We start from the raw sequence: 27,185 nt of genomic DNA, 5'->3' as shown, positions 1-27,185 counted from the left end.
TTATGGTCCACAATAGGACGGCGAGATGGGCTGCCCTCTTCTGCCTGAGGAAGGAGGGCTCATCGACCTCCCAGCCGAGGAGCCAGTCGACACATCCTCGGCCATGGAGGTGGAGTTAGAAGAGTCCTGCTCCTCCTCAGTCACTGACTGTGCTTGGTGTACGTCTGCAATGGCCTGGTTCGTGGCCATATCCGGAGCCGGGTTGGTGATCAGTGCAGCAGTCTTCCTGTTCAGGGAAGCCTTTAGCCTTGGTCTCTTCTGCAGTGTTGTGTGGGGGGCAGCAGGTTGTGGCTGCTGGACCCGATGCTCATGGCAGCAAAGGGCAGAATGTACATCGCAGGTGAAGCTCTTGGGGATGACAAGGTGAGGCAGCCTATTCTCCTCAAAAGTTTTAGGGAGGAGAATGCGCAAAGCCCCCTTATCTATCTATCTATCTATTGGCAGACGCCTCAATCCCGTTTGGGGTGGCCACAAACAAATCGCCTCCAAGTCGCCCTGTCCCCCGCCATTTCACTGACCTGCTCCCAACTCACACCCGCCTCTCTCATATACCTCTCCACCCCATCCCTCCATCTCATCCTCGGCCTCCCCCTCCCTCTTCCCCCCTCCACCTCACTCACATACACTCTTCGTCAGTCTTTCACCCTCCATTCTCTTATCACTCCATAAAAAACTTATCACTCCATAAAAAAACTGTCACCATTGTGATGCACATTTCTATGATGGTATTTACATCCCTAGGACTCCCAGGACCCCTGGCCTGGCGCCCCCTGGCCGCAAGGAGCCTCCATACATGTTCAGAAACCTGCACCACCACGCCCCCTAGCCCTATGATATCCCGAGCCTCAGGACCCTTAGGAGTCACAAAGAGAAAACTCCACTGTCTCGTCATCCCCAAGGGAGGGTTGGAGGTACCATGGGTTTGGTTTAATGACAGCCTGGCTGTGCACGAAAACAACAACTTCAGTATCCTTGCTTTTGATGAGGCCATACTCCTCCCTGACATAAAACCAAACCACAGTCCCCCTGAGCTTTGTCTGGGCTGCCAGAGACTGTGGTCGGCTATTTACCCCCCTCAAAGGGTCGCAGGCAATAGCAGGAGATGTGTCTTCCATCGTGGCTTGTCGGGTTCTCCTCTCTCTCTCCCTGCCTGATGCCCATGCTGGGTGACCCAGGCTTTATGCTGTGCGTAGTGGCTTGTCACTACATCGTGACACATCTTGGCAACTTAGTAGTGCTTCATTTCTCGTTATAAGTTAGAGTACTGCATCGCAGCTCTCCATAAGTGGGTCTTGGCCTATTAGTAGCACTTCGTGGGCCTGTTTTGTAGCAATCTCGACACATTGTACCGATATCATCGCCAGTTCGTACCAAATCATTCAAGTTGTTATAAATATTCTATGAATAGAGGATGCCTTTAGGCACATGGACTTTTTTTTTTTTCTTGTTTTTCCTTCCTCCAGTCATTATCTAAAAAAAAAAAAATTAAAGGAAGGTCTACGATAGTCATAGCTGTTTCATAGAAATTCGTGAAGCATTGTAGAAACATGATACTTTAACAAACTATTCCTAGTGTCTGGCGATATGCAATGATGTGATACGACCTTGCTACGATGTCCTAAGATGTCCTACTATGTGCTATGAAGCACCTATGCTGCACCTACTAAGAGCTACAATATTATCAGTTGCTACGACAAATTTCAGAAGTTTTTAGCATGGTCAAAAAAATTTTTTCAGCCACATGATCTGTCACGCTTTATCATGATACTCAATGACTCATGCCGAAGTCTACCGAACCTAGTGCCAAACAGGCTACGAAGCCCTCATTATAGCGGTTCAGTTAAACTTCGTGTATGTGGGAAAGGGGTCTAAAGGCAGCATTATACTGGGCCAAAAGTGCCTAACATGCGAGCAGTTTTTGTAAGACGAAACAGCTAGCAAAATCGAGTTGCCATCACACACGTGTTTTTGTGAGCCGAAACAGCTAGCAATGTCATCTGCCTTGGTGCCTCATGGTCATTTGTAAACAAACCACCATGGAGTACTCACTCACTTTTCCTCAGCTTGTGCAACCGAATCATGTACTTGAGCAACTCCAGAGCCACAAGGCAGTCTACTAGAGTTTTCCTTGCTGCAGGATTCTTATTGAATACTGGTCACAATCTGCTTTCCACTTGTTGTTTGGAAATAAAACAGACAGCCTCCACGGTTGGTCACCAGAGTGTCCGAATATTAATTGTATGTCACAAGAAAAGAATAGAAATGAATAAAAACAACAAAAATCAAACTGTATTTACTTAACAATTTTAGTTAAAGTTTCCTTCTGTGATGACAGAATATTTTCTCACCAGTTACAGCAATGATATTGGCTCACTTGAGTTCTAATCCCACCAACAAGCTGTGAATAAAAATTGTTAACTATTTCGCCTCACAAGCGAAATCCTGCTCACCGTGGGTCAGTTTGGCTAGCAGCTCACAAAACTGGCTCGCATATTAGCCACTTTTGGCCTAGTGTGACGCCGCCGTAAGTCATATTCGCAGTGACATTAAACATACCATAGATCTCTACATTTCACTTAAAAAAAAAAAAAATAGAATACAGGGACATGATTTTAATGATTTTGATGATGATGATAATGATGATGATGATGATGGATTTTTTATACAATAATTATATATATATATATATACACACGAGTATATAATTACATTTTCCTGGTTGCAGCTTCCCATGCATGGAGAGCCTCAACCTGATCTACTCCTCTCTCCTAGACCAGCATCTTAAGAGCCCCTCCATGAAATTCAACCCAACGCTTACCAGGGTGAGATAAATACTTACACTGTGAGGTCTGATTATGTTCCTTCAGCAGAATATCCTGTACAATGATTATAAATATCTGTTTCTTAATGTTTGTACAGTCCAGTGATTATAAATATGTGTTTATCAGTGTTTAATTTACCAGAATCTGATCCTACAACCAAAGTTTGGAGCCTGTGTCATCTACTACTTAGCATTCTGTGTAATTTGATCAATTCACTGCGAGAAGATTCCTTTAAGATTATTGTCAGTAGCGACAGCGAAACGGAAAGATATACTGACTTGTATTTTGCTCTGTACAGGCAGTCCTCATAATAAGTTAGGGATGTGTTCCAAAATATCAACTTTTTCCCTGCAGTTAGTACAGTATTGTTAATTAGGGTAACTGGCAAATCCGTTAAAGGTAGCAATGATACACTTATACTGTTGGCAGATCATCCGTAATTTACCGTGGCCTTACTAACAAAAAAGAGAACATCTAAAGGATTTATAATGAGGACTATCTGTGTGTATATGTAGATACCTATGAGGTTATTAAGGTTCTGAGTGAGTCTGATATGCATTTTTTTCAGATGACAGAGCCACTGGTACAGGCAGCCCTACAGTTGCACCAGAAAGTCACCTTCACCTTCCTCCCCACTGCCACGAAGTTCCACTACATTTTCAACCTACGTGACCTGACCAACATCTTCCAGGTACCATTACAGTGTCTACCCTGTTGGTGGTGGTGGTTTTCCCCAAGCTTATCTAATCATAACCCAGTGAACTGTGAGATGAAGTTGTCCTTCTCCTGTGGTCCGCCATCCTTTTTTCGAGGGATAAAGAGGGAATTACGGAATCTTTATATAAACTGGTGGCGGACATATACCTGTGCTACCACATGAAGGTGTTCCTCTCCACTACCAGTTTACCCAGTAATATAAAGATACACTTGCAATCAGCACTTCCATTAGGCAGTCTCAGAATTATGTCAGAACATGTTACTGCTAACCGCTGTACTATGAATGACATTCTTTTGCATATTAATCTTCTGCCTCCAAGTGATTGTGCTAAGTCTGTGAAAGACCTCTGTTACTGAAGGAATTAAGGAGGCCTGTATTTAGCTTCCTCAGTTTGATAAGTCGTTCCAGAGATGAATAAAGGCATCTGAAGGTATTAAAAATAAAATGAAATATACATCATTACACTGAAGTAGTTTAGCAAGTTAGAGGGGATAAAATGTTGCTCAACCCACAGATGTGTAACTGAATTAAAGACTTTGTATAGTATCATCACATTATCCAGTCGGTAACATATCCCACGTACAGCTGAGCCAGTACTTCCTTCACATCATATCAGAACCACATCTGAACTTAATGAGGTCTTGCCGAACTAACCATTAAATTTAAGCATATTGGAAGACGTGAAATTTGAATTCACAAGTTCAGAACACCATAGAATGCAAACACACTGTAATTATCAAACATATGCCACACGGGAAACAGGTGTCATGAGCACTGCTTCTCACCGTAAGTGACTTGCAATTTTATTTAGTCCAAACTTCAGGTGCTGCGCACAGTGGTAATGCGGTAGCTGCTTTGCATAGCCACATCTTGTACCCATGATCATCATCAGGCAGAGATTGTGAATTTGATGACATGATCATCATCCTCTTCATCCTAACCTGATATCCCACTAAGTTTGGTGGGTAGGACTAAAAAATGGAAAAAGTAAGCATAATAGCAGAGAACTAACATCTGAATGCATCATAAAATGGGCTGTGCGTTCACTGAATTATCGTCAACTCTATAAAAACAATTGCTCCCGTTTACGAGAAAAAAGAAAGAAACACACATCATGACTTCATTTGATAATTCACTGTCAGAACACTTGCGGGGATGTACCATCGACTGCCAAATGGTAGTGTGAAAAAATATAGTATTACCAGCATATCACTGAGGAAGGTTTTGTATGATAGGGCCTGCTGTTCTGCACGGGTGAGACTGTAAAGACACCACTGGAACTACTGCGCTGCTGGCTGCATGAAACTCAGCGTGTATACGGAGACCGCCTGTTGGAAGACAAGGACCTCGAGATGCTCAACAAACTCCAGGTTGACGTCACCAAGAAGATATTTGAGGTGAGACAACAGATGGGGAAAGGGTAGTGGTCACCATGGGGAGAGGTGGAGAACAGTAGGGTATAAGAAATTGCTAGTGTTACTTTGTCAGATGAGAGTAGGGCACAAGCACATTACTTTAAGTGCTAAAAGCAACATGAAATGAGATGAGGGCATAATGATATAAATGAATGCAGGGATAGAGGGATAGAAATACTAGGTAGACAATCAGATAGGTAGCTCACTATCAAGTGGGGCAACTGCAGTTTTTCATATTTTACTGTTTTGTTTTCAGTTGCATACGCTTTAAATTATGTTATATCATTTACAGCAGCTGCTGCCGTACTACTCCGTTAAACTTTATTCCCGGTTAACTTTCTATTATTACCTCACATCTGGAATTGCTACACTTGATGGGAAGCGTATTAGGTGATAATCTGATTACTTTATCTAGTGGGTAATGACATTACACATACTATATGTAGCATATTTAGATATCCACATCATAAAGATAACAATGACAGGTGATTATGGTAAAGTAGTGCAGTTTTAGACACTTGACTATTAACCTTGGTCAAGATTGTGAGAATAAAAACAAATTACCAGTGTCTGTTTCCAAGTTTGTTTTTGTGAAAGGTGAAGCCCAGAAGGTAAGAGCATGGTAAACAAGGATGAGTTGGCAGCTTCCTGTAGAGTTAACTTAGGCTAAGAATTTGCATGAAGTATCGTATATGGTAGACAATTTTCAAAGGGGAGAGTATTTTTAAGATAGATTGCAATAAAAATTTTCAAGCTGCATGTGGTATGGGTGCATATTTTTCCTTAGAGAAGAGACGTAGCTCACCTTTTAAAAAAATCAACAGTATCCCATAAAACCCATCGTAAATTATACTTTTTCTTTCGGATACTTATTTTGTCAGATGTGGCCTAAGTTTTTATTTTACCTAGAGTGTATACTGACCATGCCCCTCTATCAATGCAAGAGCGACGATGAAGAGAAACAGACGGTCATCGAGGTATTTATACTTTTACGGTCCTCTTGGCAAGGCTTGGCATGGTAGGGCTCTGGCATGAAGGGGGAACCAGCGTATTATTCTTAGTTGTTTATTGCTGACTGTTTTATCGGTGCATAAGACTTTTTCACCACAAATAAATGGTTTAAGAGCATATTGAAAAATGCCGCTGTTTTTTGCAGTTTTTTTTTTTTTTTTCACAGTATAAAGAAAGTCATTTGACAGTATCAAGACCAAATAGAGTGGATGTCATCACACTGAAGAGGTTAATGGAGATTTTATCTGGAGACGTCTTTCTAAATCTTGTGAATGGATAGATAAAGAACGGGAGCGATTACTGAAGTATATGGAAGAAAAAAGTCTTTTTGATAGAAGGGTAGGTGGGAGCATGCTTAGATGGTATGGGCATTTCGAAAGAATGGATGTAGATAGGCATTTGAAAAGGGTATACTGTATGTAAGTGTGTTTGAAAACTGGAGGAGGAATTACAGGTCAAAAAGAAGGTGGACAGATATGGTAAATGAGTGTGTGGTATGGAAATTGATGAAGGTAATGAGTTGGCAAAGAATCATAACGTATGGATGACGTATTTAGAAAGAAACACATGACCGAGGTTTTGTACTCGTTCTTGATGTTAGTAATTAATGGAATATTTGTTAGTTGACAGGGTGTATATTATGAGCAGCTATAAAGGAAAATACAAAATAGGCTACTATATGCTGTGATTTTGTTTGCTTGTGAAGTGTAGACAGTCATGAATGGTGTGGTAATGATTGTGTGGCCCACTTCACTTAGAATGATGTTTGATAGTTCTAATTTTACGCTTTTTCCGTACTTCTGGATACCACCTCACCCCAGTTTTCAGGTGGGAAATAGGGATGGATTGATGAAGATGATGATGTTGATAAACTGAATTAAATATAACCCCTTGGAATAAGGGGGGTTTCCTATACAGTAATTAGGAAACATGTGTGTATTGTGTCAAAAAAACAGAACCAGACTGTTATTGACAATGTGACTGGAATCTAGTGCCCTCTAATTCCGTATCGTGGCAAAATTTAAAGAATCTAAAGCAGTCTGTCATTTGTAAGCCTAGAACTATTAGAACTGGTGATTAAAAGCTTGCCTAAGGTAGTCTAAAGCGACATGGTTCCCCCTAATGCCAGTTCCTTATTCCTGGGTAGTAAGTGATGGGAGGTATGGCAACCCAGCTCCCACTGTCCTACCCACCACCCCACACTGGGTTCGGTCTGCGCACCTCGGAGTCAGAGAGAGAGAAATGTCTTCATAGTGCCCATGACTCACCACACGTTCCTTTTTCTCTTCCGGACGGCGAGATATGGTTGAGAATATATTGGGAATACAGTGAGCTGAGTCTTGAGCTAATATGGACTAATCTATCTCTGTCCTGGGGTCCCGCTTAGCTTTATATGTTGGTTCTTCAAGCATATACTCTTAATGACAAATTTAATTGCTGTCATTATGCGTTCAGGACAACGTTTGGCATGTCTTTTTACGTTTACATTTTTTGTTGACTGCATTCGATGCTGATATGCATACTGATGGATATATATGAATGCTACTTCATCTGTATTATATATATCCACAACATTTAATAAAGTTGATACATAAAGCTATTGTTCAACTAATCTATATTGTGAATGGCGTGTAGTCTGTGACAGATTAGCTTGGTGGTTGATTACAGTTAAAAAATGGTTATCCAGGCATTTCCCATTCAGATACTGCCATTAAACTAAGTTACCTCTTAGTAATGAGAATGTGATGTCTCCTGTATTTTTCCAAAGTATAATAATTTACAAAATATCATTATAACAACTCCTACTTATGAATTAATATCCAATTAGTATAACTTTCCCTGAGTTATTATTGAAAATTTAGCGTTCTTCTTTCCATAATCGACCACCCAGCACTTAAACTTAGAGTGATTATGTCCATGAACAAAAAATTATGGAACAATATATGACATTCAGCATAATCCTAGTACATAAAATGGCAGAAATGAGTTAGTGAATTTATTTAGGGATTGCACTGAGTATGTCTGAAAGAAAAATGCTGTTACAGATAAATTTTACCTAATGTGACACTTCCAAATTACGAAGATTCGAGTAGAGGATGAAAAATAAAGCATCAGAATAGTTACAAATATTTACTTAAGTAGTTTAGATATAAATTACTGATTAAGATAGGATTAAGGAAAATATATTACCCTTTAAGTTTGTGGTTGACTGCTAGATAATAAAATGATATTACAAAATGGTGTTCACTCCTCTGATGCATGTCTGTGTTGACACTTAAGTCACTGATACAATAAATATCTTAATAAATAAATGCCCTCCTGCATAAGTAATCTGAAATTATTAAACTGTCTCAAGTTTGCACAAAAAAGTATCCCAATTTGTACTGGATAATGTGCATCCTTTAAAAGATATGTGTGTTTCTTGTCATTTATTCCTGATACAGTGTGTTTTATTACTGTTGTCTGTGAAGATGTTGGTGTGGTGTGACATTTTTTTTTATCATATCCTCTCTCTCTCTCTCTCTCTCTCTCTCTCTCTCTCTCTCTCTCTCTCTCTCTCTCTCTCTCTCTCTCTCTCTCTCTCTCCACACACACTTACCTCACCAATCTATCTTTCTACTTAATCTCCCTCATGTCAGTCAGTTTCTCTGTCCCTTAATGCACTCGCCTACTCACCCACCTACCCACACACTCCTAAGGAACTGGACGAGGGTGAGGTGATGGCCAAACCCAACGTCTTCTGCCACTTTGCACGAGGCGTTGGTGAGCCGCGGTACCTGCCCATCAAATCCTGGGTGGACCTCAACACCACCCTACAGGACGCCCTCACCACCTACAACGAACTCAACGCGGCCATGAACCTGGTGTTGTTTGAGGACGCCATGGCCCATGTGTGCAGGTGAGGATCTGATGTGGTAGTGTAGTGTTGTAGGAAGGAACTTTGCGGTCTGGCTGTGGTGAGAGGTTGGAGCACAGTGTTCTAAGGAAAGATGTTGTGGTAGAGAGGATCTGATCGTATGGGAGACATGAAATGAGCGTGGGAAAGAGGAAGGTTGTTTTAGAGAGGGTGTGGTAGTGTGGTAAGGTGTGTTCATCCTCAGCACCACCTACAGGACGGTCTCATCACCAGCTTTGAGTCAGGTTTTGGTTGAAGATGCAGTAGCTCATGTTTTTGCTGCTATCTATTCATATATATACAAGGTCAGTATGGTTCGATTATCAGTGCACGGTAGTTATTCGAGTGTGCCACACCCGGTTCACTGTATCCGAGGAAAAGTAAGCTGGATGCGTAGTTAAGTACTTATTTACGACTTATATATTGTTATAAGCCTTTTTAATGTCACTGTCTTATTTCTACTTCTGAAGTCTAAAAACGGCTCTGCGTTTATGTGTGTGTGTGTGTGTGTGTGTGTGTGTTCTTACCTTACCTAATTGTTCTTACCTAATTGTATCTTTACAGGAATGAGTTAAGCTCGTACTGTCCTGTGTCTTAAACCATATTTATCGTACATATCCTTAAATTTGTGAATTGTTTTGGCACACACTATTTCATTCGGTAGTGCATTCCATTGATCAATTACTCTGTTTGGGAAACTGAATTTCCCTACGTCTTTATCACCTCTCTTCTTATGCAGTTTTTTGCAGTGTCCTCTTGCTGATGCTTCTCCATATGTTAAGTAATCATTTATGTCTATTTTCTCCTTTCCTGATATGCACTTATATAGCATTATCATGTCACCTCTTTTCCTTCTCTCCTGTAGTGTTGGTAGATTCAGTTTATTTAGTCTTTCTTCGTAGCTTAGGTCCCTTAAGCTTGGTATCCATCTTGTAGCGGCCCTTTGAACTTTTTCAATCTTGTCTATATGCTTTTTGAGATGAGGACTCCAGACTATTGATGCATATTCCAGGGTTGGTCTAATGAATGATGTTATTATCCTTCTTAGCATGTCTTCATTTATGTATGTGAATGCTATTCTCATATTTGCAAGCAGTGTATACATGTTCCGTACCTTCTCGCTGATGTGGTCAGCCGGAGATAGTCTGTTATTGATAATCACACCTAGGTCTTTCTCTCTTTCTGATGTGTATAGGGTTTTATTTCCTAACTTATAATCCCAGTCAGGTCTTTTTCCACTTTTACCAAACTTGATTACATGACACTTGTCCACATTGAATTCCATTTGCCATGTACTACTCCATTCATGAAGTTTATTTAATTCTTCTTGTAGCTCCCTACAAGAGTCTGTGCTAGTAATTCTCCTTTGTATTTTTGCATCATCTGCAAACATATTCAGATAGCTCTCATTTCCAGTGTTACTGTTCATATCATTTATGTACACTAAAAACATGATTGGTGCGAGCACCGAACCCTGTGGTACTCCACTAGTCACTTCTTTCCATGATGAGTAGTTTCCTCTTAGTACTGTCCTCATTTCTCTTTTTATGAGAAAGTCTTGCATCCAACAAAACAGTTTGCCTCTAATTCCTCCTTGATGGTACAGCTTCCATAAAAGTCTTTGGTGTGGTACTGTGTCAAAAGCTTTCTTGAAATCTAAATAGATACTGTCCACCCATCCTTCCCTTTCCTGTATTGTGTTTGTTACTCTGTCATAGTAGCTCAACAAGTTAGTAACACATGATTTTCCTTTTCTGAAACCAAACTGTCTTTCTGTTATCATACTGTGTTCTTCTAGATGATTTACCCAAGCTTTTCTTATAAGTTTTTCTAATACCTTGCTTACAACACAGGTCAGTGATACTGGTCGGTAGTTGAGAGGATTTTGTCTATTTCCTTTCTTGAATAAGGGGACTATATTTGCTTTTTTCCAAATATCAGGTAGTTTCCCTTGACTCAAGGATTTCTTGAAAATTAAAAATAATGGTTTACTTAACTCCTTTGCACATTCTTGTAACACCCAACATGAAATTTCATCAGGACCACTTGCTTTTCCTCTGTCTAATCTACTTAACTCCTCCTGTATTGCTTTTTCTACTATTTGTATATCTGGTAGTATGTGTGGACATGCGTGTTCCACATAGTCCCTCTCAAAATTTTTTTCTTCTGCAAAAACTAATTGGAAATTCTTATTTAGTGCTTCACAGATATCTTTCTCTTGTGTATAAGTGATTCCCTCGTCTGTAATGGATTGTATTATATCTTTTACTTTGGTTTTGCTTCTGATATAGCTGTAAAACAGCTTTGGTTGATCACTACTTTTATTTATTATATCCTCCTCAAACTGTTTTTGGGCTTCCCTCCTTATTCTTGTATAGTCGTTTCTTGCCTGTTTGTAATTATTATACGCCCTTTCACTATTGTGTCTTCTGTATCTATTCCACAACAAATCTCTTCTTTCTTTTGATTTTTTACATTCTGTATTGAACCATTTCTGTATTTTCTTATCTGCTTCTTTGTGCTGTGGGATGTACTTCTGGACTCCTATTTCATAAAATTCACAAAAATTTTTATATACAGCATTTAAATCTTGTCCTCTAAGCTCATTTTCCCAATCAACTTCTAAGAAATACTTCTTTAGGTCTTGATAATTTCCTTTTTATAGTTTAGGCTCTTTTTGTAACTGTCATTGCTGTTTACTATGTCATATGCTATCCTGAAGTTATAATTTAGTACTGCATGATCGCTTTTGCCGAGTGGAGGGTGATATATTAAACTGTCAGTGTCATTTTCTTGCCTAGTAAATATTAGATCTAGAACTGAAGGTACATCAAGTCCTCTTTTTCTAGTGGTTTCCCTCACATGTTGCGTTAAGAAAAACTCTTGTACGAGATCCAGGAGCTTTTGGTCCCAACAGCTTTCTTGGCTATTTATATCTAGTGCGTGTGTGTGTGTGTGTGTGTGTGTGTGTGTGTGTGTGTGTGTGTGTGTGTGTGTGTGTGTGTGTGTGTGTGTGTGTGTGTGTGTGTGTGAACTTGCAAGCCATCATGCTGAAGCTTGGTAGGTTGGTGGGTAGATGACTGGGTGAGCAGTTGAGCTGAGGTATGGAGGTTCAGCGAGGTGGGTGGTATGGTTCGGTAGGTGAGTGAGTAAGTGCGCAGGGTGTGTGAGTGAGTAGATGGACAGGGTGGGTCAGTCTGTGGGTGGGCAGGGTGGGTGGATGAATGGGTAAGAAGGATGGGTAAGTGGACGGACAGGGTGACCAGGTAGTGGGAAAATAGGTCCAAGGAGGAGGAGATGATTGAATCGGTTGAGAGGTGGCCTGCAGTCCTAATGGATCCAGGTTCGAATCCCCGCTGTGACAGGGACAGTTTGAGAATTTGAATTTCATAAGGCAGACTCTACTGATCTACCTGAAGACTCGCCAACGTGTCATAAAAATACTCCCGCTAATACCAGTATACCAGTCCTGTATGAGACAGCCCTAGCATGTATTTGATATGGATGGCGGGTGTTCGAGCCGAAGTGGTGACATGTAGAGGTGTGTGGTATGTAGGAGGATTACTGGGCCTTGAAAGCGGGCTGTGAAGTCTATGCCCAGAGTCATACACAAAATATATAAATAAAATAAATGAATATACTAAAAATCACTCAGGGAGCATATGACTCCATCAATGTAATTGCCTTTAAAAAGGATCCGAATCCGGATCCATGGAGATATTGTGTGGAATACAAAGGATCCGGATCAGCTACCAAATTAAATCAATTGTTCCTTGACCCATGGCCTACTCTTCCACAAAATTTTGTTGAAATTCATTAAAATTTTTTGGAGATACTGTGCAGGATACACAGGATTTGGATCCGGATCCGGATCCAACCCAAAATTTAGTTAGTTCATTCTTGGCCCATGGTCCACCCTTCTACAAAATTTCATTGAAATTCATTGATAACTTCTGGAGATATCGTGTGGACAAACAATTAAACAAACAGACAAACTTGGGTGAATACATAACCTCCTCCAACTTCATTGGCGGAGGTAAAAAGGAGAATTAGGTCCATCGGATGAGAATGTCCAGTCCATGTGGGAAAATCGGTCCATGAATATAATCATAGGTAAACGGATCCAAGGGCGAACATAAGTCATTAGGTAAAAATAGGCCCATGTTGGAAATTAGGTCAGTGGGAGAAAATAGGTCCATGTGCATATTCGGTGCTTCCCATTGCAGAAAATGCAGGTCCACAGTTTAAACAGGTCCATGGGGAAAAGAGCTTTAAGAGTTAAAATTGGTCCAAGGGAGAGAATGGGTCAGTGGAGAGAAAATAGTTCCACCGAGGGAAAACAGGTCCACGGTGGAAAACTGTTGTCCGTAAGGAAAATGGGTCCTTGGAAAAAATAAATGCATGGGAAAAATAGATCCATGTCAAAAGTAGGTTCATGAGCAAAATTAAGTTTGTGGTTAAAATAGGTCCATTGGGGATAATAGCCCCAAGGGAGGAAACACATTCATGGCGAAAATTTGTCAAGGCAGGAACAGGTCCGTCTCCCAGTGACGACACAACGAGCTGCCTGGAACCACTGTCTGATTCACTTCTTATTCATTTCTGCAACATTCGCGGCCTTTCCTTTAACTTTCGCTCTGTTGAGCACCACCTCTCCTCCTCTAAACCTCACCTTCTCTTCTTAACTGAGACTCAGCTGTCTGAGGCAACTGATGGCAAACCCTTTTCTGTACCCTTCTGCTTTCTCTATACTCAATTCAAAGCCAAAGGTGGCTGTTGTGTATATGTACGCAACAGCTTATCTTGCTCTCGTGGTTCTGAACTTGATTCTTCTGAATTCTCTACTCTTTGGCTTTGGCTTTCCTGTTACTCTGTGACTAAATTATATCTGTGCTGTTTACTTATCCCGTAATTCTACTGACTATGAAAAATTCTTAGACTGTCTTACTTCTACGATGGAACACATCCTATCCGTTTCTCCTTTCTCTGAAATCTCCATTCTAAGAGATTTCAGTGTTCACCACCACCTTTGGCTCTCCTCTCCTTTCACTGATCCACCTGATGAACAAGCCAACATCTTTTCTGTCCTTAATGACCTAGTGCAACTTTTACAGCACCCTACCCATATCCCTGACCACCTTGGAGAGAGTTTCAACATACTTGACCTCTTCCTTACAACTAATCCTTCTGCTTAAATTGTCAATCTTTCTTCTCCGTTGGGCTCCTCCGATCACAACCTTATCATTTTAACCTGACCTATCGCTCTAGTACGGCCTGTGGACCTTCCAAAGAAACGTCGACTGTGGCACTTTGGAACTGCTGATTGGAAGGCCCACAGGCAGTACTTTTTTTATTTTCCCTGAAATGATTATTGCTTCCATGGCCGGAAGCCATCTGAGTGTGCCATGCGCATTACGGAAGTTTTTCTCTCGGGCATGGAAGCATACATTCCCTTCTCATATCCTTTGACTAATGAAAGAAAGCCTTGGTTGAATCATGCTTGTCCTAATGCTGTCCACAACAAGGAGAGGGCCTATAATAGGTACCGGAACCAACCCACCCATGAATCACATCTTTTTTATGTTTCTGCCAGGAATCGTGCTAAGTCTGTTCTTCGCTCTGCTAAAAATATCATCCATACCAAAAATGCTCTCAACTCTCCAACTCGAATTCGTCCTGCTCCTTCTGGCACCTTGCCAAAAACCTTTCTAACAACTTTACCTCATCATCCTCCCCTCCACTTTTCTACTACGATGGCTCTGTAGCTATTTCTTCTAATGAAAAAGCAGATCTCTTCGGTCAGACTTTCTCCTCCAATTCCACCTTAGACGATTCCGGGGCTGTTCTTCCATCACTTCCCCCCCCCCCTCTGACTTCCACATGGCTGACATTAAAATTTCTTCAGCTGATGTATTTTCTGCCATCACTGGCCTCAGTACAAACAAGGCATATGAGCCTGATGGGGTCCCTCCTGTTGTCCTCAAGAATTGTGCTTCTGTGCCTACACCCTGCCCAGGTAAACTCTTTCGCCTTTGTCTGTCAACTTGTACCTTTCCTTCTTGCTGGAAGTTTGCGTTCATTCAGCCAGTCCCAAAGAAGGGTGATCATTCCCAAGCCTCTAACTATCGCCCAGTTGCTTTAACATCTTGTGTCTCAAAAGTTTTCGAGTCTATCTTAACAGAAAAATTTTAAAGCATCTTTCCTATCACAACCTTCTTTCTGATCGTCAGTATGGGTTCCGCCAGGGACGCTCCACTGGCGATCTTCTCACCTACCTTTCAGACTCCTGGTCATCCTCCTTTCGGGACTTTGGCAAAAGCTTTGCCATTGCACTTGACATCTCAAAGGCTTTCGATCGAGTCTGACATAAATCTTTAATTTCCAAACTGCCCTTTTATGGTTTCTGACCTATCTGTGCCTTCATCTATAGCTTCCTTTCTTCCTTTCTCCCTTCCTGTGACACTCATTCTGTCAACAGCGATATGTGTAGATATGATGAAGTGAGTGGATATTATATTTTTCCTTTTTGGAGGGATGCATGGATCTTGCAGACTTTAAGGCTTTGGTTCCTTTCTTTTTACCTAAGAAAACATCATTATCTGAACCTAGTTTCGTATATGTACACTGGATAGGAATATCTACAGAAACGATCTTTGAGCTCTTCTGGGACATTTGAATATGTGGCGAGAGAAAATCCCATGCACGATCTACCCCCTCCAGTGGTACTGCAGGTATAAAGCTGCCAGCAAACTCAGTGCTGGCAGTAGGACCACTACATCTCTATACCAATACAAAGAAAAGCGCATTGGAAGAACTGTTATGTGCTGTGCTCACTCATACAAAGGTAAAGAACCTTGTCATCCATTTTTAAATATTTCCTATCCTTAGGCGGGGCAAAACGACAGGATGGTGGTGGTGGAGGTGGTGGTGGTGGTAGTAGTGACGACGACGACGACAGTGATGATAATAATGAAAATGGTGATGCTACTGATAATTAATAGGAAGCTGGGTTTATGTCCCTCACGTTACCTGTTCAGTGATTCAGTTTCTGTATTTCTAGGATCCACCGCCTATTCCAGCGCTCTGCCATTACAAGGTTCTATTTTCCAGAATCAACCGCATCCTGGAGTGTCCGCGTGGCAATGCCCTGCTGGTGGGGGTAGGGGGATCAGGAAAGCAGAGTCTCGCAAGATTGGCTGCTTTCATTTCTGGCCTCGAGGTCTTCCAAATCACCCTTACCAAAGACTACGGCATACAGGAGCTACGGGTGAGTAAGCTGGGAAAGATGAATGGTGGCAAGCTGAGGAAAAAGGTGACTGAGGATGAGGGAGATGAGAATTAAAGTATGTGTTAATCCAAGATAAGTGAGAGACTAGGTAACAGAGGGAAGCGGAAAGGGTTATCGGGTAAGAAGGGATACGGGTGAAAATTCAGGTGGGTGTACGTCTAGGAGAAGTGAGGGAGACTAGAAGACTGTGTGAGTGTGAGAAAGGGAGAATGAGGAAGAAGCACGAGTATGTCTGGGAGCACACTGGGTGAGAAACAAATGATCAGTGGGTTACTGAAGTGGGAGTTTGTGTGATGCCGTGTATTGAATAGCACACTGTGATATTCATATTTGGAAGGGGTTACACATTACAAGCAAGTGCAAGGCCATACCCAGGACTGTAGGAGGAAGGCTCTCCACTAGTAAATATCCTTAAACTCAGCGGCGGGTTGACCATTTGGGCATTTAGGCAATGCCCGGTGGGCTGGTGCATCTGGGGACCTGTATCCAGTGGTTTATACACTGCGTGCGTTTTTCCATTTCGTGAAGAATGGCTCGAGCCTTTGAACGTCTCAAGACAACCTTTATTGTCAGCCAGTGCAGTGGTGTTTTTCTTTTTTTGACTATGAAATTTGACTGCGAACTTCGATTGTAGCACACAGGAGTAAAAGAGGTAACTGGGTTGGAGTAGAATGCGTGTAGATAGAGTGAATGGAGCTGTAACGTTGTGTGGTAACCACTAGAATGAAAGAGCTAGATAATTCATAACTGGGTACAGCTAACGCAGTATCAAAACATAGCCAAATTAATTTCAAGATGCAGAAATCAGACAAGGTGAAAGAAAAAATGCTGTGAGTGCTACATAGAGGTGACAAATGAAACTGCAACAAATCTAGATGAATGAATCGAATTCCATACAAAACCGGGAAGACAACCGGGAATTCCTTCAAACTCCAAATCTCACCCCCTCTGCATTCTTTCCTCCCGACCTGTTTCTTCTACCTTCCCCGCCTCCTCCCTCCTTTCTCTACCCCCATCCCCCACATCATTTCCAATTTGCTGTCTCACTCCTCCCTCCTGCCGCTTAATTGTACCCCTTTCTTCACCTCGCTGCTGCTCCCCGATACTGTCTCATCCATCATTCCATTCCCCAACCTTGTGTTCCACTCACCATTCCTTTCACTACACCATCTTACATTCCACCCGCCATCCCCAACTTTTCATCCCGCACCTACTATCTCTTTTTACCCCCTAACTCCTTCCCTCCTCTTCTCACGCCCTTTTCCTTCCCTCATCTCATCCCTCCTCTCAGCTCCTCGCCCTCCCCCCCCCCCACCTTCACTGCTCCTTTCCTCTCTAATTTCTGCCGCTATCCTTGCACCATTTTTCTCTTTTCACCCCTTTGTTTCCTCATCTCTTCCCTTCCTCCTTTCCTTACATCATTCATTCTCCTTTTTCTAACAAAACCACCACCCTCCACTCTCCTCACCTTTCCCATTTTATCTCTCTATTATTCTTACCACCTTCCACGAATGCCAAGCCCCACCTTAAGCCCCTTCTTAACTCCCCACCAACTTCATTTCTTCTCCTCACCCTCTCATTCACTGTTCCTTTCCCTCGTACCCCTCCAAAATTCTCAACACTTTATCCTCACTCCCCCACTTCTTCCCTCCCCTCTCTTTCCTTCCATCCCTCCTCACTCTGTCCACTTAAACTCTCCACATTACTACACCCTCACTTACTCCCTACCCCACCACTCTGTATATCCACTTCCTCTTCCCTCACCCACACTCAGGCTCCACTCATTCTACCCCCACTCACCTAACTCTCCTCCCTCCCCACTTACATCGCTCACTCACTCCCCACTCAGTCTCCTCCTCGCTCATTCCCCACTCGATCACTTACTCACTCCTCTCACTCACTCTCTACTCACCAACTCCACACTCACTCTCAACTCACTTCTGTCACTCACTCCACACTCAGATACTTCCCACACACTCAGTCACTCCTTAAACTCTCTCTCACTTCCCACTCACTAACTCACTCACTCCCTACTGACCAGCTCACTCACTCCCTAGTCACTCACTAACTCCCCAGTAACTCACTCCCTAATTACTCACTTACTCCTTAACCACTCACTCACTCCCCACTCCCTCACTCACTCACTCCCTAATCACTCACTAACTCTCAAATCAATCACTTACTCCTCACTCACTAACTCTCTCGCTCTCTAATCACTCACTCACTCACTCACTCACTCACTTCCTAATCACTCACTTACTCCCTAATCACTCACTCACTCCTCACTCACTAACTCACTTCCTAATCACTTACTCCCCACTCACTCATATCCTAATCACTCATTCACTCCCTAACCACTCACTCACCCCCTAATCACTCACTCACTCAGTCACCCTCCACTCATCCATTCACACCCCAGTCGCTCGTTCACTCCCTCCCCCTCACTTATTCACTCCACACTCAGTAAGTCACACTTCACTCTCACAATCACTCCCTATTCGCACTCACTCACCCACTCCCCACTCAGTCATTCAGTCCCTATTCATGCAGGTACTCTCCACTCATGCCCTGCTCAATCACTCCCCACTCACTCAGCGCTCCCCACTCAAAAATTCACTCTCCACTCATTCATTCCCCAGTCACTCAACCACTCACTCCCCACTCCATCATTCACTCACTCCCCACTCCACCATTCACTCACTCTCCATTCCATCATTCACTCACTCCCCACTCCCTCATTCACTCCCCATTCACATAATACCCATTCACTCATATACTCCTCGTTCACTTCATACTCAGTCACACTCCCTACTCTCTCATTCACATCTCACTCACTGTCTCCCCACTCAGGCTCTCAACTCCTACTCATTCACTCACCATTCACTGATTGTCGCTCACTGATTCATCGTTTGTCAGTCAGACAGTCTCTCACTCACTCACTCTTACCACTCTTCACTCACTCCCTCTCTCACAGTCTTGCACCGTTTGAAAATGTGGTCCGACTTAATAAAAAAAAAAATGCCCGAGTTGGTTTAATAATGTGTGTAGAGAAACAAGAGAGAGAGAGGTGCGAATATTAAGTTATTTATATTTTTGCGGGGACATTCGGTAATATCATTAAATTTTGAAACCATAATTATTATCAAAAAGTATGTACCACAATCTATACGTTGTCCTTTGAGAAGACCACAAGGCGACATTCCAGGCAGCAGTGCAAAAACCTTGACATACAGAATAGTGAATGAGGTTACGCTTACTGTAGATTTTCATAAATGAATGATAAATGTTCCCCGTACCCTATAATATGTCTCCCTTTAGTATAGTATGATCTGGTAGTATAGTATGATATGGTAGTAATAAGAATGTTATTACTGTACTGAAGGAGTTGTTTGCAGCCCTTCCTTTATGAGAGATTTTCCCCATGTTGTAAAAACCATTGTACAATAGGGGTTGGCTTCTTCTTTCGCCGTGAGGAAGGCACCAGTTGCACATAAAGCTTTCCAGCTTAATACCTTTACAGCTTCATAACTGCTTCCACTGGGAAGTGGGGCATCCTGCGGTCATTCTGGTTATGTATCAGCTACAGAGTGCAGGTTGTTAAGTGACAACCTGGTTTCTTCTTGATAGGTGTTGTGGGGAAAGAAGTGTCAAGTACACGTAGTGTTCGTCATGAGTCAGGGATGTATTCCAAAATATCACAACCACTTCTATACAATTGGTAGCTGTACTGTAAAGCTGGGACAACTAGCGGATCAGTTTTACTGGTCGCTGTGTTACTTTAATGGGAAGTTTTTATATATATATTTTTTATTTAATGTGGAACAAACCTCTTCAGTCCGATGATGTACTCTAAATCTATTCTTGCTTCCTTCAGATGACTTTAAGTAGTTAAGAAGTGAAATTTGATTGTTAAATGGCTAGTAGAAACTGTTTCTAACACCATAACTAGTGTACAAAGGAGTACAAAGGAAAGCAAACAATTAAATCTAATAGTCCTTTCGGGACTCTTTGTCACGAAGATGGCTATGACTATGATATATAAATATATGAGCTGAAGATAAGGTTAACAAAACTAGAAGGCTCGCTCTTTCCCGCCCACCACACCTTCCAAATTGAGACCAGCAGGAAAAATGAAAACGACCACCATGCAGTGTAGAAAACTGCCATGGAAATTTCTTTGGGAAGACAAAAAAAAATCTACATTACCTTCATTTGTAAGGGATAAGTAACATCATGTGATACAATATTGCACTACTGCTGCATTCTTCACGGTCTGAAAGAGGAAAACTCATTTAGTTAGATTTTTGCGTTATTGTCATAAATGCTTTTAACTGAGCATGAATGAATATAGAGACACAGTACTGCACATCACTGGACTGAGGGGACTGATGACAAAGAATGTAAATAATGTGACTAATAATAACGACTTCCTCTGTTTACCAGTTTGTCAACCTCTCCCCTTCCTTCGTCAGAGTGATCTGGCCAACCTGTACCTGCGCGCTGGTCTGAAGAACCTTGGTACAGTATTCCTGATGACGGACGCCCACATCCCAGATGAGAAGTTCTTGGTGCTGATTAATGACCTGCTGGCATCGGGCGAAATCCCTGATTTGTTCCCGGAGGATGAGGTGGAGAACATTGTGTCGTCAGTCCGCAATGAGGTGAGGCACCCACTGCCGAGATCATGTAGCTCTATCACTCTGCTTCACCAGCACCACCCTCATGACATCATCATCTGCTAAGTTTTTCGTCTGTCTTTTCCTACTTTCCCTTACCGGGTTCCCCTTGAAGTCTGAATATGCAGTCCTCACCACCTGGGAGCTTACTAAAGTGAATAAAATTGTCTGGCATTTGTCATAATAAAATAAACATTATGGAGATTGATATGCGCATTAGCCAGAATAAAATAAAAAAAGACGTCATCGGTTGAAGGGCTTATCGAGATTCATAATCCCTTTTGTCCAGGGACTTATTTTTAAAAATGAATAAAATCGTGTGGCACTGGCCAGAGTAAGATCAAAGACGTCACCAGTCTGAAAGGGTTTATGACACCACGAACAGTTTAAGAGATCCCTTCAAACTGTTAGGCTCATATTAAGGTATAGTAAGCAACAAAACCAAAGTTAAATTTATTTTGTAAATTAATAAAATATCCTGTACCTTTTTGCTTGCTGAAAGTATTCATTATTTTGCATTAGAATATAGAATATTTCTTAATACTGCATAGTGTAAAGAACTCCCTATAATGACTTCAAATAATAAAGTAACTAAAGATTATTAAGATCATTTGGTCTCATTTGATTGCCCATGTAAAGTGATATGTTAGGCAGATATCAGAGGCGAACTCCTTGTTATGAATACAAATATCCAGTGCCAACAGCTACAGTATGTAGTATACTGTGAAAACTATCTTTATTTATCAAATGAAGCTACAACTGAGAGATGACAAAAGCTGTTGTCTCTGGTTGTTTTGTGCAAAATCACACCATTGCTGTTTTTGTTGCTGTGGCCTCCGGCTGATCTGAAATACAAACTTGATGGACTGCAGGCGAAATTTGCTTTTCTTGTTCCTTCCATATCATCCTACCTTCGGAGGATAGGAAGGTATTTGAGGGACATTTGTGTAACCAAGCAGTTGACCCACCCATTTGTATCGGTTCTACCACATGAAGGTGTCCATCTGCAGCACCAACCAAACCATAAATATTGTACAGTAAATAATGATATACTTGTGGTGTTGGTCCTGTACTTATTACAGCATCAGGTTCATCTTTTTACATTCTGTGGGAAAAATTACAGACACCCGGCTACTTCTACCTGTCTCTTTCTTCCCTGCCCAGCTCATATTTTTTTTCTTTTTCTTCATGATTTTACTTCTTCCCGTTTCCTTAGTTATTATGTCAGCCTCGTTACCGATAATCTCTTCATTTCATTCTTTGACTATTATAGGTATCTCTAAGAGTTTTTTTTCTTGCTGACATCAGAATTTTTTTTGTGCCATATTAATTTCAGGCACTCAAAGGGTTGAATTGGCTTCACTGCACCCTGCCCAGCCTCAAGGAATCATATTCTTGTGGATTTAAATGGCCTCCTTACACTCTTCCTTAGCATTTTATTTTGTATTTATACCGTACTGTTCTCTTCCATAAAGGGTAACTGTAAATCTATCTTATATCAGTATATGGTAAGTTCTCGTTATATGGTACTTTGTATGTATCTTTCTGCAATTAAGACAACAGTAAATTACACAAAAAATGATTGCCTATTAAAGTTTTGTTGGCAGCTGTAATGGTGATTTGCCAATTTTCCCCAAGATATAGAACCATTCGTATGAAAAAATAAAAAAAAGATAAAGTTGTGATGTTTTCTAGCACATCTCTGGCTTTTAACGAAGACTTCATTGTGTGTGAGACCATGCGAGAGAATAAGCGAGGACAAAATAAACTAGCAACAAGGAGGTGCTTTGGAGCCTTTTAAACCAAGGAGAATACTGTACAACCCACAACTTCGTCCCTCTCATTCTTTCAGCATCTTGGCACTGCATCTCATAAAGCCTAACATTCTGCTCCCAACCTTTTTATTATATTATATCGTTTTATCCCTGCTTCTCTGTGTGTCAAGTTTTTTCTTTCATTTCCAAAGCTTCTTTCTCGTTGTTATTTTTCTCATTATCATCATCCATCCGCCCACTCCTTCCTTGCTTTTTTTTTTTTCTCATTGTTCTCTTCTCACGATTTACTTTCCTTCAATACCAACATTCCTTTTCTCATTTCTCTAATTCATCTCTTCCGCCCTTATTCTCCTGGTTATTCTTCCACTTTCATCTGTTTTTCTTTACATTTGCCTCTCTCATTTACCTAAACCTTGCCATTCATATCAAGTTTATCTTCTCTCACCGCTTTATTTCATTTCTTTTCACTGTGCATCGACATTATCCCTCGATTTTCTAACCCTTGCTTCCCACCCTAGTTTCTTGAAATTTCTTCCACTGTGGAGGGTAAGTATAAGTCACTCAAAAATTTCATAATGCAGGGAAGTCCCCCCCTTGTACGCAGCAGGGAAAAAAAAACACATGAAAGGGGTCAATGGATGTTTCTTGTAGGAAAATAATGCATTAGATAATTTTTGAAGGACATTTTTCGTGATTAGAGAAATATTCATTTTTTGTCATGTGTTGTCTTTCTTGTTCTTATGCCCATATGGAAGACAGTGTGATGGGGCACCCACAAATTTTAGATTTCTGTATTGCACTTGAACATTAATAATATCTGGTTATATACACTGATTGAAAGATTTTTTTGTACTATTATTTACAGTGCATTTGTTAATCGTTCATTGTTGTAATGGACCAAGTTTGATTTTACTATTCCAGTCTAAGTGATTTGTAAATGTGTTTGCCCAGAAGTACGTTATTTTAACATTACAGATATTAAGATATTTCACGTCTTTCGCCTTCCCTTTCCACCCAACATCATGCCTTCCCTTTTTTTACCAGTTAACATCTATTTACCACCTTCTCCATATCAACACCTACTTCCCTAATTGCCTGCTAACACATCTTTCTTCCAAGACTTTCTAGCTAGTTTCTACTTAACATCCCGCCAACATCACGCCTACATTATCTATTCTCATGTCAACCCCAAAGCACCCTCATACCACCCTACACACAGTCTTGTCCCCTTTATTATGATGACATCTTTTATCTATTTTTTTTTCTTTTTCGTGCTACCACAAGACAAATTTATTCAGTTGAGGAGAGATGCTAGGTAGGGAAGGGTTTAGAAACAACCTCCCAAAACCTTCTCCCCATGAAAGCTGTCGCCCTTAGATGAATAAAATGATCTGGCAGTAGTGAGAGTTCAAGAAAGGTGTCACCACAATGAAGGGTTTAACATTCTCTCTCGGCATCCTAACACTCAACACGGCATGTAGTTATTGTAGAAGAACATTGCTGGTTGTAGTTCTAAATCCCATATATTTCAAACAGATTGTTCTAAACTTTATGCCTTTGTCTTTAATTAACTGGGAAAAATATTGTGGGTAACTAAATAATTATTATTCTGCATCTGCCTTCCTGAGCCACAAAGATATGTATTAATTAATGATTTATAAACTGTATCATAGTAAAGTACACAGTTGTATACTGATCTCTTCAGTACAAGAAGTCTCTCCTACGCAGTATATTTTGGTACTGTCTGATAACTAGAATATACTAAATCAGTTGTCATGGTCACGGTACTGAAAGAGTTAATGGAAATAATTTCTAACCATTTCACTAAGTGATGGCTCCCTGACCCGAATAAAATATTCGATAATAGCTAGAATACAATATATAAAATACTCGTTGTACTGAAGGGCTTAATTACTAATACCTACTTGGATATTTAAATAACAAACATACTGTACTGTAAATAGAATCCGTAGTATTGAACTGGCACTTTTCTCAGTACCACGCACCGTAGTAGCCAGACCTACCTCCAGTACGCTCGTCAGTAGTTATGGTATTCGCAAAGTATCTCACGGCTCAGCTGTGGACTGACTACCCATTTTCAGCCAAATGTAAAGAATAGTCATGATTCAGCGCCTTGTTATTAGTGGATTTACAGATCATGTTTACTTTACGTTACAGCTTTATATTTCAGTAGAAGCAATAAATGGTAACCGCCAGTCCAATTACTCCTATGCAGGTGAAGGGACCCATGACTGTAGTCCTGAACATAAAGTAGATGAGTGATTAGCTTAAGACACTGGCAGCATTACAAGATAAGAAAATTCCCACCCACTTCTTAGGGATTCAGACAGATGAGCACAGTACCTGTCTTTTACCACAGGCGATGCCTTAAAGCATAAGATCACCAGCCATCTTACCATTCAGTAACCAAGGACAGTAATGTTAATATAGTCGGCCCTCTGTATTCGCAGGTTCGTTATTTGTAGATTCGTTGATTAATATTCATTTTTCATTCATTCCCAGACGCCATGTATCCCAAACGGGGTGGCCAAGGGCTTAGAGTAAATTGTTTTACAGGGAGGGGCACTAATCCTCCACCAACCCCACTTAACACGTAGGGATGCCAACAGCATCTGGTGTTCCCAGGCAGTCACCCATCCAAGCTCACGACCTTGAGATTATTCTCATGCGCTGCCAACTGCGCTACCGAGGCGTTAAAATATTGCGAAGATTCGAAGCAGCGCTTGCAACTGCTTGAGTACAGCAGCTTACCAAGTGAGCGTGTAGATTCTGAGTTCTAATGACGTTGGGGGCAATACAAATCTTTTATTTAACAGTCATAGATAAATTACGGCAGCAGGGGCTCTTTTTTTTTTTGTTTTTTTGTTTTTTTTTTTGTTTAGGGGGTGAGCGCAAATTATTCTCGGATTTTCACCATCTGCAAACAAGCTGGTAACTCCCGTGAATATGGAAGGCTGACTGTTCATTACCAGCCGCGATTGCGAAGATGGTATCGTTTTCACTTTGTCTGTGTGTGTGTGCGTCTGTTACCACGATATCTTCGCAACCGCTCAAGACATTATCACAAGATTTTACAGGTCTGTAATAGGGAGGAAAATCTACGAGTATTGATTTCAGTTTGTCTGTCTGGCTGTGTTTCTGTTAGCACGATAACTTCGCAACCGCTCAAGATATCATCACAAAATTTTGCAGGTGTGTACTAGAGATGAAAATCTCCTACGAGTTCGAAATTGGTGAAAGTAGCTCAAAGACTGTGTGTCTGTTATCATGATGGCTTCTCAACTGCTCAAGATTTCATCACAAAATTGTACAGGTGTTTAGTAGGAATGAAAATTTCCAACGATTTCAAAATTGGTGAAAGTAGGTCAAGGTCGAGTTCATATTCCGAGCCGCGCTAGATATGTATCGGCTTGCGGCTGGTGTGATTACCTCCTTGGGGAGCCTCTAGTTAATCACTGTTTTGGATGTTTCGTGGTGGCGTGATCTTAGGCACCAGTCGGGGTGACGATCATATCTTTGCCCATTTGTCTGGATCCTAAAGAAAAGAGGAAACTGTAGAGTATTCAGTCCTGTAACACTATCAGTGGCATAAGCCAGCTACCGTCCGTAAAATGTTCTGGACTGTGGTAGCCTAACCTTGGGTTCCTATGCATGCAACAGGTAATACTGTTTAGAATTGGCTTTTACAATAATACCATTCATTATTTTTATGTCATGGAGCTATAACCTGTGCACAGAGGGTCATTTTGATTTTACTGAATTTTTAAAATACAACTTTAAGCTGAAATTCTGGTTTAGACTTGAGCAGAGCCAAAGAGATGGTAGTGGTGTTGAGTTGTGGGCTTAGTGCTCGTGTTTTGAGTAGTGCTGCATGTCCATTGTTGTGGCCACAGCTTGTGCTCCGTCACCCTGCTTTCTGCTGCACGTGGACCCGTAGAGCCAAGACTGGATTTTTTTTCCATCCTTTTTGGGTGATTCGTGTTTTGATGAGGGCACAAAAGTTTTATTTTTGAGGTGGGTCATTCTTTGTGTCACCTCCCCTCGTTTTGCGCGGTCACTCTCACCCTTCCTGCCTCCCCACTGCCTATCCATCCTGCTTGTTTGAACCCTTGCTTCCTCTTCTGAAGCTTGACCACCACTGTTTGTCAGTCGTCCTACATAATGCAGTAGCTATGTGTGTGCGTATCACCTCTTCACAGATTTTTGATGTACGTCTTTTATGGTAAGCAGTAGTTTAGATGTTAGCATATGTTTACTTGATGCTTAATTTTTAAATACATGTCTAAAGATAGTGTTAGTATTGTTTGTATGTAGATTTCTCACTACTGCAGTGCTGTAAATATAAGAAGATAAAACTTAACAAGCAGCAGAGTCCCCGTGTGTTTGTTTGTAGGCAAGAGCAGTGAGTGTGACTTTACCGTTGTTGTGCACCTAAATCTGTCTTGTCCTACTTCCGCCCCTCCATACACCACCCCACGCCACGCCTCAAGCACACCCTGCCACCCCACACAGGACCGGGGAGTGGATTCACAAATAAACTTACTATCAAATCCCTGTTGTTAC

At 41.3% G+C, this 27,185-nt stretch overlaps 1 protein-coding gene across 1 annotated transcript in view; it reads left to right on the top strand.

The window, feature by feature from the left end:
* Positions 1-27,185, top strand: part of Dhc93AB (Dynein heavy chain at 93AB) — a 289,061-nt gene that overhangs the window by 114,875 nt on the left and 147,001 nt on the right. Inside the window, exons 38-43 of the mRNA XM_080266572.1 lie at positions 2,726-2,822; positions 3,391-3,513; positions 4,776-4,937; positions 8,666-8,865; positions 15,973-16,129; positions 20,623-20,811. Of these exons, the coding sequence (XP_080122698.1) occupies positions 2,726-2,822; positions 3,391-3,513; positions 4,776-4,937; positions 8,666-8,865; positions 15,973-16,129; positions 20,623-20,811 (928 nt within the window). The remainder of the gene's footprint in view (positions 1-2,725; positions 2,823-3,390; positions 3,514-4,775; positions 4,938-8,665; positions 8,866-15,972; positions 16,130-20,622; positions 20,812-27,185) is intronic.

The sequence above is a fragment of the Coenobita brevimanus genome, chromosome 21 (genome assembly GCF_032717465.1).
Source record: "Coenobita brevimanus isolate Jiangsu-jjx chromosome 21, ASM3271746v2, whole genome shotgun sequence".
NCBI lineage: Eukaryota > Metazoa > Arthropoda > Malacostraca > Decapoda > Coenobitidae > Coenobita > Coenobita brevimanus.
Note: the sequence above shows the minus strand (reverse complement) of the source record. Positions and strands in the feature narration are given on the sequence as shown.